The 15,318-nt window shown below is 39.6% G+C and overlaps 1 protein-coding gene across 1 annotated transcript; it reads right to left on the bottom strand.

The window, feature by feature from the left end:
• Window positions 1-1,640: 1,640 nt before the first annotated feature.
• Window positions 1,641-9,197, bottom strand: LOC124119046. Its single transcript, XM_048393704.1, has 7 exons — window positions 9,049-9,197; window positions 7,897-8,007; window positions 5,649-5,783; window positions 4,619-4,669; window positions 3,555-3,662; window positions 2,728-2,862; window positions 1,641-1,847 (listed from the first exon to the last, which is right to left on the bottom strand). Exons 1-7 carry the CDS (start codon window positions 9,107-9,109, stop codon window positions 1,657-1,659), a joined length of 792 nt encoding a protein of 263 aa, XP_048249661.1. The 5' UTR covers window positions 9,110-9,197; the 3' UTR covers window positions 1,641-1,656.
• Window positions 9,198-15,318: the final 6,121 nt, after the last annotated feature.

Below are 15,318 nucleotides of genomic sequence, written 5' to 3' on the forward strand. Positions count from 1 at the left end.
AAGTTTTGTTTGCGTTTGTACAGGGCTCATGGTGGTAAATAATGAAGTTTTGTTTGCGTTTGTACAGGGCTCATGATGGTAAATAATGAAGTTTTGTTTGCGTTTGTACAGGGCTCATGATGGTAAATAATGAAGTTTTGTTTGCGTTTGTACAGGGCTCATGATGGTAAATAATGAAGTTTTGTTTGCGTTTGTACAGGGCTCATGATGGTAAATAATGAAGTTTTGTTTGCGTTTGTACAGGGTTCATGATGGTAAATAATGAAGTTTTGTTTGCAAATGATTTATTATATGCTTACCATTTTAAAGTATGTCTATATCTGTATTACTGCACATAATGTTGTTGTCTTTGAAATTTAATTGTATCATTGTAAATAATGGGTTTTTTAATATTGGGTGTTTCAGTGTCGCAAATCCTGGGTTTTGGATTTGCCGTTGCAGTATCGTGAATAATATAATGTTGAGTATTTGGCGTGTGTTTTTAATTTTTTTTTTTGCACGTCTCAAATCTGGTCAATATGGATGATGTGCAATGTGCAAGGCTTTTAGAGTCAAGAGTGAGTGAGTGAGTGAGTATGGTTTTACGCCGCTTTTAGCAATATTCCAGCAACATCACGGCGGGGGACACCAGAAATGGGCTTCACACATTGTACCCATGTCGGGAATCGAGCACGGGTCTTCGGCGTGACGAGCGAACGCTTTAACCACTAGGCTACCCAACCGCCCTTAGAGTCAAGAGACGTGACGTATACGACTAGGCAACCCGTGCCCCTCAGCACGTTGCTTAGTATGATATAACGGTTTTCACTCACCGTATCCCATTCATGATGTCACGTGTCCTGATATAGTTACAATAATACAAAATTGTGGCATAAAACCCAACTATCTCATATGGAGCGCAATGTCACAGAGATGCCACGTAAGATAGTCTACCCATGTTGTCATTCAACCAATGTTACAGGTACAACACCCTAGGTTCCCCACCTATCTTTGTGGTTCAAGCAATTAGTTTCAATGAGGACAAGGACGGAATACTAGACTGATCCCTCCCCTGGGGATCAGATGCTGATGATACAAATAACAAATCAGTTGTTCAGTGTGACAAGGAATAATCAAATTGAGTTATCGTGAGATTACCAAGACAAGAGGATATAGCCATTGGTATTATTACATAGATAAATGTTTAGTAATAGCCCTTGAACGCCTTTCTGTTTACAATCAACCAAAATAATCTAAGGAAGTGATTTATGGATGTCAACTTCTTTATTATGAGGAACACAACTTTTCTGAGTATATTATAACTGCTTCATCAGGTCATTCACCTGGTGGAAGTGGAAGTTTATACTCCGAAACGTTGTGTCCCCAAAAATAAAGAAGTTGACGTCCATAAATTCTCTTCCTTATGTGTATCACTTCTAAATGCCTTTCAAAGACAAAAGAAAATAACTAAGTAAAGACAGAATTTCAAATTGGTTGCTTATTAGGATCTAGTACAGCATACTTCTTAGCAGAACCAAATATGGCTCCGTGTATGTATGCAGATGGAATTCTCGACTCACACAAAATAAGTTTTATCCCAGCCTAGAGGGGAACGGTTGGAACATTCACTGACCAGAGACAAGAACAATATATCCACGGAATTAGTCTGTATTGGTTTTATTTTCCGGGCATAGGTGGTGTCAGCAAGTGAGGGCCTGGTGGGGTCAAGAGTCCCGGGCCGGAAGTGACGGGCCCCGGACCGGAAGTGATTGGCCCGGGACCGGAAGTGATTGGCCCGGGACCGGAAGTGATTGGCCCTGGGCCGGAAGTGATGGGGCCCGGGCCGGACGTGACGTGACTCACTGCACCTGGAATTGAAAACTTGATTATCAACAAAACTAACACTTCATGAAAACGGAGACCGCAGTAAAGGTTTACTGGCTTTGACAATGAACGATGACTGTGTGACATAATGACATTGTTATGTTTGATTATCTCAAAATACTTATTTCTAAATACAAAGAACAACTTAATTGATTTTGTGGTCATTTTGTCAATATTAGAAACAATAGATTATAAGTAATCAAAGTGTTTTGGTGCACACTAAAACACTTTGAAAACGCATTATCGAGTTTTTGTAATATTTGACAAAGAATCTTTACATATACACCTGAGAACAGTGTATGAAGTAAGGCCATATATTATAGTCATTTCCTTCGAATCACCAAGCGATAATAAGGTTTTAATATAGACCAAACAAACACGTGATGATATCGGTGACTATATTATTTCAGTAAAATATTACTACAGAAAACTACGGTTATAACGAACTCAAAGGGATCACTTATTGTGGCTTGTTATAACCATAGTTCGTCATGAGCATATATACAGCATATATACAACAAATGGCGGGGACAAAAACATAAGTTCGTTATATCCGTCAGTTCGTTTTTAGCGTGTTCGTTATAAACGTAGTATTTCAATAACATATAACAACGATGTGTGTTCAACAACATGTCAGTTGCATTGAATGGCGTGTCAGCTTGATGTGGGGCAGAAGCCGAACTAATGCAGATCTTTGACGTTTACTATTTTGGGTAAACCCACGAGGACGGGTTTATTCTGACAGACCTAGAACCATAACCAGGTCCACGGTTCCTGGAACGACCAAGAAAGATCTGAGAAGATTCGTTATGTGACCTTAGATCGAAACGACTTCACGTGATGTGATCATTTCAAGGTACCTACCACCACAAGCGTTGCAGGATTTGGCACAGTGGTCTGCCACCCACAGATCATAATTGGAATCCGAGCAGACATCCGTGCCATATTGAGCACAGTTGGGAACTTTGTCTATGCAGGCAGCGGGTGGGGTCGGGACGCCTGGAAATAACGGTAAATCAAAATATTAAGGATCTTTCTTTAAGACATCATTTACAGACCACTGTCATAGCTGGAATATTGCTGAGTGCGGCGTTAGACAACAAACAAACAAACCTGTGTACGATCTAACGAATATTTTTGTCTTGTGTTCATTTGTATAAATCGAAATTTCAGGATCGAGGAGGTAAAATTTCGAAGCCGAATCGGTTTAGAAAGCTGACTGCTGATTGGCTTAGATCCCTCTTTTAGTTTAAACGATCACATGTCATTCAGAGTTCAGATGACGCAAACTTCTATGGCGGTGTCCTCAGATCTTAACTCAGTTTGTTTTTGTTTGTTTACTGTTTAACACCGCTCTCAGCAATATTCCAGCTTTATGACGGCCGTCTGTAAATAATCGAGGGATTGACATCATGAGCATCGATCCATGCAATTGTGATACGTTGACCTGCCTCATCCAAATCAGCGAGATGACCACCCGATGATGTTAGTCGCCTCTTACGACAAGCATAGTCGCCTCTTACGGCAAGCATGGGTTGCTGAAGACCCGGATCTTCACGAGTCTCTTAACTCAGAGACTTATCATAACTGAGTAAACGATCTGAATTAACTGAGATTGGTTAAATCATTTCCTATATTTCCCTATACAGACTAAAGGGACGCCGCTGTGTAGCATGTTTCAAGATTCGTACCTATACAATATCCACAAAACTCCATGCAGTTCCCCCTTGCCCAGGATTCGTAACTTCCGTGGCACGAGTCTTTCCCGTACATTTTACAGTTAAGTTTATCTTTACAATCTGAAAAAAATGCATGTATATATGAGTAAGGTGAAATGGGGTTTAATGTCATATTTAAGTATATGTCACTCTTATAGCCACGTGCATGTACATGTGTTTGCCTGCTTGAACTAGTCCGGACTAAGGTCGGTTTAATAGTTCTACCCCACTAGGATAAGGCCTATGACGTCCCCATCACCGGAAATTATCCAGAGAATCTACGAAATGGCGATGACGGACCGGCGAATAGCTGCACTTTACATTACCCGTACAGGAGGAATTTCCCTGGAGAGCGTACATTTCATTACCACAGAAACTGTGGCAATGAAGCAGTATTAGCTCGTTAGTTCCAGAGCTTCTGGCAACTCATCAAAAACGGACACGACACAGCATGTCGCTTGATAATCTAGCTGTTTGAAGCTGGTTCAGAAAGGTTCTTGCAACGATTTGTGACTATCGATGAAACCTGGGTTCAAACAACAATCAAAAGAGTGGATGGATTTGACACCACCACCACAGAAGGCAAAGACCGTCCTATCGGCTGGAAAGGTTATGGCCTCGGTGTCATCATATCTCATGTCACTAAATTAAGACAAAGCAAACGTGCACACATCAGCCATTGCCATGGCTACAGTCCACGAGTGTGGCTTTGAACTTCTGTTCCCATACACGAAGACAAATCTAACCGACTCAAACGATGACGTCCTAACAACTGTGGAGAACTTTTCTGACAGCCACGAAAAGGAATTCTACAAAACTGGGATAAGAGTTCCCCAACAGCGTCGGCAAAAGTGTATCAATGTGGAATTGGATTGTGTTGAAACAGTTGTGACCTTCCGTATGAAATAATTTAACAGGCATGTCCTAGCTACGCAGATCACCTACATCGTTGTTGCAATCCCGATTTGATTATTCACTTAAACATGTATTATTCTATTATTAACTTCTTATTGTTCATCTTAGTACATTATACTCACCTGCTGGAGCTATTGTTGTTGTTTGAGAGTCTTTCAGTGCGAGTTCCTGAGCTGAAATATGTTAAACATTGCAGTGTTACGTAACTATGTACCCTAATATTACGTTAATACCTCTCTAAAGTCAATTCTTATGAATACACAAACTGCTCATTTAATCATTTACATAAGCAATACGGACCAAATCAGCGCAAGCCCCTCCCAATCAATTGTCAGCCAATCTGGGACAGGAGTCTGGTGGTGGGCGTGATTTAATGATCTAGAGGTATATTTAAACATAAACGCAACAATTAGCTTGGTAAGCCGCTTACATACTACATAATCACTACCAATTTATTAATATAGTTATAGGCTGTCGACATTTGTCTTCGATCAAATGGTTCACTATGAATAACACTGTCGACATTTGTCTTAGATCAAATGGTTCACTGTGAATAACACTATCTACATTTGTCTTAGATCTAGTGGTTCACTATGAATAACACTGTCGACATTTGTCTTAGATCTACTGGTTCAATGTCAATAACACTATCGACATTTGTCTTAGATCTACTGGTTCAATGTCAATAACACTATCGACATTTGTCTTAGATCTAGTGGTTCACTACGAATAACACTATCGACATTTGTCTTAGATCTAGAGGTTCACTATGAATAACAATATCGACATTTGTCTTAGATCAAGTGGTTCACTATGAATAACACTATCGACATTTGTCTTAGATCTACTGGTTCAATGTCAATAACACTATCGACATTTGTCTTAGATCAAATGGTTCACTTTTAATAACACTGTCGACATTTGTCTTAGATCTAGTGGTTCAATGTAAAAATCGACCTGTACACAGCCTACAAAAGTATCAACATTTGTCTAAGATCGAGTGGTTCAATGTAAAAACCCACCTGTACACCGTCTACAACACCATCGACATTTGTCTAAGATCTAGTGGTTCAATGTAAATACCGACCTGTACACAGTCTACAAAAATATCAACATTTGTCTAAGATCTAGTGGTTCAATGTAAATACCGACCTGTACACAGTCTACAAAAGTATCGACATTTGTGCTGTGCCCATTGATCGAACTGGGGGTCGGTACACGTGGACTTGCCGTAGTTGTTGCAATCGCTGATCGAATCCTCACAAGGCAGAGGTGGTTTTGTTGGCCCTGGATAGCGAAATGTGCAGTTGTATGGAATACTAAGCAGAGGAAAGGTCGACCAACCAACCGACTAGCTGGTCAACCATTAATTAGCCAAACTACATGATCCCAGAAAATATACGAAATAGCGGAGTGCCTGTTTTCTCCTGAACTGTAACATTTCGGGAGGACATGCATGCAACCATTCCAGCCCTTCATACCGTTTGTCAGACAGTAGTTCCCACCTTCAATGTACTTTACATAGTTGACGGTTTTATTTGTCCATTATGCCCCCATTCCACTAGGCGACGCTCTACGCGCTCTGAGGGAGCGCCATAGGTCTCCTTATTTTTCATCTAGGGGCACTTACGATCTGATTACGATCAGATAGCGCCCCTGTTGCGATCCAATAGCGATCTACGCGATCCGATAGCGATTTGAAGACCCTTGATCGTAACAAAACAACCATAAATATGGCGATCATGCACGATCAGTTCCCGTTCCTTTTGCGATCCAAGGCGATCGAATGCGATCCAATGGCGCTCTATCTGCGCTCCGATGGCGATCATTGCGATCTAATGCGCTTTACTCCGATCCGATAGCAATCTAGGCGACCTATGGGGATCCATTAGCACTCAATTAGCGTTCTATGGGATCCTATTGCGACCCGATCAGCGAAATGTGGGTCCGATCCTATAAAAAATTGGTATTGTTCTGAGGCGTGCATCAGTTCTACGTTTGGTAGCAGAGGGGTAGGTCCTAGTCTTTCGTGGCGATCGGCGGCGCTCTAAGGTAAAACCATAGCGCGACCTTGGCGATCAAGTAGTGCTCCGATGGCAATCTCGGCGACCAAGTAGCGATCTGACGGCATTCTCGACGGAGCGCCACGGATCTTTGTACAGGGTAGTCGGCAGGCGGCGACCCTGACGATCATGGAGATCAGTTAGAGATCAGATAGCGATCCATTAACGCTTTTGGACATCTTAGCTCTCTATATGGCAATCTATGGCACTTTCTAAGAGCGCCACAGAGCGCCGCTAAGTGGAATGGGGATACTGTGACAGTACTTATTTGTATGGTTTATCTGTGAAACAAATAACATGGTATACTTCTGTCAGTCAATCAACGATCCAACCAACCATTTCTCATACAATTAACATGACATATATCTGTCAGTCAATCAACGATTCAACCGAACACTTCTCAAACAAATAACATGGAATACATCTGTCAGTCAACGATCCAACCAACCATTTCTCAAACAAATAACGTGGTATACATCTGTCAGTCAATCACCGATCCAACCTACCATTCTCAAACAAATAACATGGTATACATCTGTCAGTCAATCAACGATCCAACCAACCATTTCACAAACAAAAAACATGGTATACATCTGTCAATCAACGATCCAACCAACCAATTCTCAACCAAATAACATGGCATACATCTGTCAGTCAATCAACGATCCAACCAACCATTCCACAAACAAATAACATGACATACATCTGTCAGTCAATCAACGATACAACCAACCATTCCACAAACAAATAACATGACATACATCTGTCAGTCAATCAACGATACAACCAACCATTTCTCAAACAAATAACATGACATACATCTGTCAGTCAATCAACGATCCAACCAACCACTTCTCAAATAAATAACATGGTATACATCTGTCAGTCAATCAACGATCCAACCAACCATTTCTCGAACAAATAACATTGAATACATCTGTCAGTCAATCAACGATACAACCAACCACTTCTCAAACAAATAACATGACATGCATCTGTCAGTCAATCAACGATACAACCAACCATTTATCAAACAAATAGCATGGCATACATCTGTCAGTCAATCAACGATCCAACCAACCATTTCTCAAACAAATAACATGGCATACATCTGTCAGTCAATCAACGATCCAACCAACCATTTCTCAAACAAATAACATTGTATACATCTGTCAATCAACGACCCAACCAATTATTTCTCAAACAAATAACATGGCACACGTCTGTCAGTCTGAAGGAAGCTATATATTATTCTGAAACTTTAGAAAGGGTCACGAGAAACTGTTACGGGAGAATGCATGTTTCTACTTCCACACATCTGTATGTCCACACTGTACCTATGCACAGTTTGCACGTGTTGTTGCAGTTTTCCTTCGCCCATGACTCATATTGTCCCTTGCATGACTCCTCCCCAAATACGTCACAGTTGGGAAGCTTATCCACGCATGCTGAAATAAATCAAAGTTGGAACATAACATGCCATATAGTGAGTGACTTGGTTAAACGCCGCTCTTAACAGTATTCCAGTTTTATCACGGCGTGTCATATATATCAGGGAAATATATATAACGTTATTCCTTTGTCAGATTAAATACAGCAAAATGTGAGGTCCTTCAGAACGTTTCCGCGAGTGAGTGAGTTTGTGTTTAACGCCGATTTGAACAGTATTCTAGTTATAATATGGCGCGTCAGCTTTATGTGGGAGGAAAGACCGACGTGATGCAGGTCATAGACGTTTTCGACTTTGGTGAAACCTACGAGCATTGGTATGGTGCTGACACACCACGAACTGAGATTCGAACCCACGACCATAGGTTTCTGGCATGCCCCAAGGGACGCAACACTGCACAACGAATTGCAGCACCTTACACGACTGGGCTACCAGTGCCTCCTGTTGTCAATTGGGCCAGTTTATTCATTAAAAACGGATCTTAACAAACATGATCACATTGATGACTTTGCATCCAAACAGCATGATATCCAAATGTATCAGTGATGTCCCAAATGTATCAGATGACAAATCCCTATGTGTGTGTGTGTGTATGCATTCGAAGGAGTTTTCTCGGGAACAGATTCATGACTTACGCAAATAAATGACACCAGAGGCGTTTAGTAAAATGTTTCACTTTCAAAATTTAAAAAAACGAAGTATTTCTTTATTAGAATATGAAATTACAATAGTCCATATGATAAAATCGATTGATTGCGACGCCTTAAGCGACTGGGCCACCCGTGCCCCCATCACAGTTACAGTCCCGACGAGTAGCCTGGTGGTTAAAGCTAGACCCGCCGAAGACCCGGGTTCGATTCCCCACATGGGTACAATATGTGAAGCCTATGTCTGGTGTCCCCGCCGTTATATTGCTCGAATATTGCTAAAAGCGGCGTAAACCAATACTCACTCACTCCCGAAGGGCAACAATTAAGGTGCACAGGGAATTCGTACCCACGACAAGCGAACGTAAAGGAGACGTTTCCAGCGTACTCACTTGGATCAATCTGAGCGTTGACAAAGGCAAACACGACGGCAGCGACTACAAGAGACAACATCTGTGCACCGGTTGTACAGCAACGTCAACTAGTCGACAGATAGAGCAGGTGAAGTCCACAAAACAGACGGTGCCGATCACAAGGACTAACTTATATACACTTCAGTTTTTTACTGTTCAGCCTGGATGACGTAAGATATATCTGTAATGGACATTTAAAGATTACATATGGACGACAAAGATTTAAAATTGGGCTGTTATACATCTTCATTCTAACTGTATTAAAGGGCATTTATTTAATTATGTTCACCTTCCGTATAGTTTAAATGTTAAATGATTATGCATATTTTTGTAAAATGTGTTAATCCGAACACATTTACTGTTAACCTAGAAAATATCTTTCTAAACACGATTTAGGTTTACATTGTTAATTGTATATATATTATTAACAATTTATTTTGTAACAATTTAAACCTAAATCGAGTTTATATATATCAAACGTCAATGAGTTGGGGCAGTGCGTATCAGCAATATCACGCCGCGAGATATGTGAGGAAAAGAGCTAGAATCCGGGCGATGTATTTGATACGAGTGTCATGGTGGGGTTTTGGACCTGAACTTAGCAGTGTTTCAGCGACTGTGACGTTGGTCATATCCAATTTGTAAATAAATACGTTTTTTGCCCGGCAGTTTATTTGCGACGTGGCCTATTTTAGATAATAGACATACATCTGGTGACCTCAACTCCAGTAAAACGTGATTATGCACCCAACAATGGTGGGCTGCGGGAACACGAGAGAATCACGTGTACTTAAATACCGTAGTACCTCCAAAACACACACACACACACACACACACACACACACACACACACACACACACACACACACACACACACACACACACGCGACGTTTAACCTCATTTCACGTCACATGTTATCTGTTTCATATTCTTTTAATTTCAAAATCATAGATATCTTAAAATCTCTGTTGTTAAATGAACAATACCAGGGTGTGTTGAGCTAGAATAGTATTTTCATTTTATTTTTTTTATACATTGTCATGATATAGGTTCAAATTATCGTGTGCATGTGTACAGTTGCGCAGGTCAGGGAGATAGGGGACTCTTACATATTTTACATATTTTATTAATATATATAGTTGGGCATCAGCCGTCTGGAGTACATGTGACATTAAACAGTGTCATTGTTCCTATCGCTGGACATGAGTTGTCTCCAGCCGCTATCATCAAGCTGCAATATTGCCGAGTACGGCGTAACACAACAAACAAACAGTTGTCTGGATTATATTTAATACTTCATAACTTCATTATGTCTGCAGTTGGTCATCAGTTGTCTGGAACAAATGTGAAATTAAATATGGAGATTATTGCCGCAGTTGGACATCAGTTGTCAGGAACAAATGTGAAATTAAATATGGAGATTATTGCCTCAGTTGGACATCAGTTGTCTGGAACAAATGTGAAATTAAATATGGAGATTATTGGGACATCAGTTGTCTGGAACAAATGTGAAATCAAATATAGAGATTATTGCCGCAGTTGGACATCAGTTGTCTGGAACAAATTTGAAATTAAATATGGAGATTATTGGGACATCAGTTGTCTGGAACAAATGTGAAATCAAATATAGATATTATTGCCGCAGTTGGACATCAGTTGTCTGGAACAAATTTGAAATTAAATATGGAGATTATTGCCGCAGTTGTTCATCAGTTGTCAGGAACAAATGTGAAATTAAATATAGAAATTATTGCCTCAGTTGTTCATCAGTTGTCTGGAACAAAGTTGAAATTAAATATCGAGATTATTGCCGCAGTTGGACATCAGTTGTCTGGAACAAATTTGAAATTAAATATGGAGATTATTGCCGCAGTTGTTCATCAGTTGTCTGGAACAAATGTGAAATTAAATATAGAGATTATTGCCTCAGTGGGACATGAGTTGTCTCCAGCCGCCATCATCAAGCTGCAATATTGCCGAGTACGGCGTTACACAACAAACAAAGAGTTGTCTGGATTATATTTAATACTTCATAACTTCATTATGTCTGCAGTTGGACATCAGTTGTCTGGAACAAATGTGAAATTAAATATGGAGATTATTGCCGCAGTTGGACATCAGTTGTCTGGAACAAATGTGAAATTAAATATAGAGATTATTGCCGCAGTTGTTCATCAGTTGTCTGGAACAAATGTGAAATTAAATATCGAGATTATTGCCGCAGTTGGACATCAGTTGTCTGGAACAAATGTGAAATTAAATATGGAGATTATTGCCGCAGTTGTTCATCAGTTGTCTGGAACAAATGTGAAATTAAATATCGAGATTATTGCCTCAGTGGGACATCAGTTGTCTGGAACAAATGTGAAATTAAATATAGAGATTATTGGGACATCAGTTGTCTGGAACAAATGTGAAATTAAATATGGAGATTATTGCCGCAGTTGTTCATCAGTTGTCTGGAACAAATGGGAAATTAAATATAGAGATTATTGCCGCAGTTGGACATCAGTTGTCTGGAACAAAATTAATTTTTAAATGTGAAATAAAATATGGGGATTATTGCCGCAGTTGGTCATCAGTTGTCAGGAACAAATGTGAAATAAAATATGGAGATTATTGCCGCAGTTGGACATCAGTTGTCTGGAACAAATGTGAAATTAAATATAGAGATTATTGCCGCAGTTGTTCATCAGTTGTCTGGAACAAATGGGAAATTAAATATCGAGATTATTGCCGCAGTTGGACATTAGTTGTCTGGAACAAAATTAATTTTTAAATGTGAAATTAAATATGGAGATTATTGCCGCAGTTGTTCATCAGTTGTCAGGAACAAATGTGAAATTAAATATGGAGATTATTGCCGCAGTTGGACATCAGTTGTCTGGAACAAATGTGAAATTAAATATAGAGATTATTGCCGCACTGGGACATCAGTTGCCTGGAATATATTTGCAACTACATATGGTCACTATTTCATGCCACAATGCATTCTATATATTAATCTGCATAATGAAGACGGGCAAATGTGTACATAATTACAATAATCAATATTTAATTCAAACAGAAAATCAAACGTCCTAAAACGAATGAGATGATCTGGTTATATTCATGTAAAGCACGCGTAGGTGATATAGAACATGCAATGTGTTCAATACATGTAGCGGTGCATGTGATATTAAACAAAATAAAATTGGTACGAAATATGTACATTATCGCTGCAGTATAGGATCATCACAGAACGCATAGAGACACATGATCTTAACCAGAAAGCATAATTGAACGCGATTTTTACGCAATGCACAGCGGCACATGATCTTCATGTATAGTGGCACATGATCTGCATGCATAGCGGTACATGATCTTCATGTATAGCGGCACATAATCGTCAGTCATAGCGGCACATGATCTTCATGCATAGCGGCACATGATCTTCATGTATAGCGGCACAGGATCTTCATGCATAGTGGTACATGATCTTCATGCATAGCGGTACATGATCTTCATGCATAGCGGCACATGATCTTCATGCATAGCGGCACATGATCTTCAGTCATAGCGGTACATGATCTTCATGCATAGCGGCACATGATCTTCAGTCATAGCGGTACATGATCTTCATGCATAGCGGTACATGATCTTCATGCATAGCGGCACAGGATCTTCATGCATAGTGGCACAGGATCTTCAGTCATAGCGGCACATGATCTTCACCCAAAGCATTACAGATATTGGATATCATGGGTTTCTGAAGACCTATTCTACCTGGATGTTCACGTTAATGTTAGTGTGCATTCAGTATATGATGTATATGTTTTTTGTGTACTCAGTATGTGAGATATATTCATCCAATATGTCTCTTTCAAAAGCCCGTTCAAACATCGACCATTTTGTCTCTTTTCAAACCCGCTCAAACATCAACAAATGTGCCTGTTTCGGAAACCTTCTTAAACGTCGTCATGGCAAGCCGTTTTCACATTTATTACGGAATTACAGATAGCTTCAATTCTTTTTAAGATATCCTGAATTGAATTGAAGATATATTCAATTGAATTGAAGATATCGTAAATGGAATTGAAGATATCTTAAATACAGATAGTTGTAGATATCTGCAATCAAATTTAAGATATCACGAAATGAATTAAGGTTATGTTGAAACGTTTTACTGATATCTTTAAAAGAATTGCTGATGTCTTGATATTGCCATTATTAAACTTTAATAATGTTACTTAAATTAGATGACTGATGTCAATAATTGATATAACGATATCTTGAATTGAATTAAAGATATCTAAAACGAATTAATGATATCTGTAATGCATTTGTAGATATGCATAACTTATCTTAAGATATCTTGAATTGAATTTAGATATCTTGAATTTATTTCTAATATATTTATGTACAGTAGGATGGTAACTGCTAAATGATATCTTAAATACATTTAGAGATATCAAAAACTAATTTGTTGATATCACCGTAACATTTAAGATATCAGTAATTTTATTATAGATATCACAAATGAATTTAAGATATCTTTAATTATTTTTTGATATCTTAAAAAATTATTGATATCTTTAAATAAAATACCGATATCTTTAAAACCATTGAAGATATCTGTAATTCCGTAATAAATGTTAAAACGGCTTGCCATACAGACTTCTGTTTCTAGGTTTGACTACCGTTTGCTCCGATCATGTTTCTAGGTTCGTCAGCACCATGCTCGTGGGTTTCACCAAAGTGGTAAACGAGAGAGAATTTGTTTGTCTAAATAAACATGAGGTGCAGAATCCACCCATGAGGTTATGAAAAACGGTATAACATGATTAATATCATATAAAATGTATAATATACGTTTTATACATATAGCATTCATCAATCACACATATGCTTTCAAGAAAAGAACAGCTTCAACCAATTTGAGATATAATATCGCAAAATATTATGTAGTTACATTCAAGACGATAAAGATATTCTTAATGTTCGTGGGTTAACGTTTCACCAAAGTGGTACACGTCTGAGACCTGCATCACTTCAGGCTTTCCTCCCACATCAAGCTAACACGCCGTGATATAACTGGAATGATGTTTAAAGCGGCGTTAAACCCAAACTCAGTCAATCACATACATGAACATAGCCATATGTGTTATAGCCCCTTTCTTCATCTGCAAGTGTTAATCGATCAATAAGATGTTGTTATTGTCCGTGGCCCAGCGGCAAGAAGCTGTTTACAAAATTGTGAACATCAACATCTCATCAAGTAATTATGTCGTAATGTGTTTGTAACAATATTAATCGTTCAAACGTCAGCTCTCGACGTACGACAAGGTTATATAGTGACTTCCACCAGTCACCAGACCTTAACACTGTCAGACGTCATATTTACCAGACTCTAACACTGTCAGACATCTCTGTCGTCAGACTCTAACACCGTCAGAAGTCTCAGTCACCAGACTCTAACACTGTCAGACGTCTCAGTCACCAGACTCTAACACCGCCAAAAGTCTCAGTCGCCAGACTCTAACACTGTCAGACGTCTCAGTCACCAGACTCTAACACTGTCAGACGTCTCAGTCACCAGACTCTAACACTGTCAGACGTCTCAGTCGTCAGACTCTAACATCGTCAGAAGTCTTAGTCACCAGACTCTAACACTCTCAGACGTCTCAGTCACCAGACTCTAACACTGTCAGACGTCTCAGTCACCAGACTCTAACACTGTCAGACATCTCAGTCGTCAGACTCTAACAACGTCAGACGTCTCAGTAACCAGACTCTAACACTGTCAGACATCTCAGTCGTCAGACTCTAACACCGCCAGAAGTCTCAGTCGCCAGACTCTAACACTGTCAGAGGTCTTATTCACCAGACTCTAACACTGTAAGACGTCTCAGTCACCAGACTCTATCACCGTCAGACATCTCAGTCACCAGACTCTAACACTGTCAGAGGTCTTATTCACCAGACTCTAACACTGTAAGACGTCTCAGTCACCAGACTCTATCACCGTCAGACGTCTCAGTCGCCAGACTCTAACACCGCCAGACATCTCAGTCACCAGACTCTAACACCATCAGACATCTCAGTCGCCAGACTCTAACACTGTCAGACATCTCAGTCGCCAGACTCTAACATTGTCAGACATCTCAGTCAGCAGACTCTAACACTGTCAGACATCTCAGCCACCAGACTCTAACACTGTCAGACATCTCAGTCGCCAGACTCTAACATTGTCAGACATCTCAGTCAGC

The sequence above is a fragment of the Haliotis rufescens genome, unplaced genomic scaffold (assembly GCF_023055435.1).
Source record: "Haliotis rufescens isolate VD_foot unplaced genomic scaffold, xgHalRufe1.0.p SCAF_12, whole genome shotgun sequence".
Lineage (NCBI taxonomy): Eukaryota > Metazoa > Mollusca > Gastropoda > Lepetellida > Haliotidae > Haliotis > Haliotis rufescens.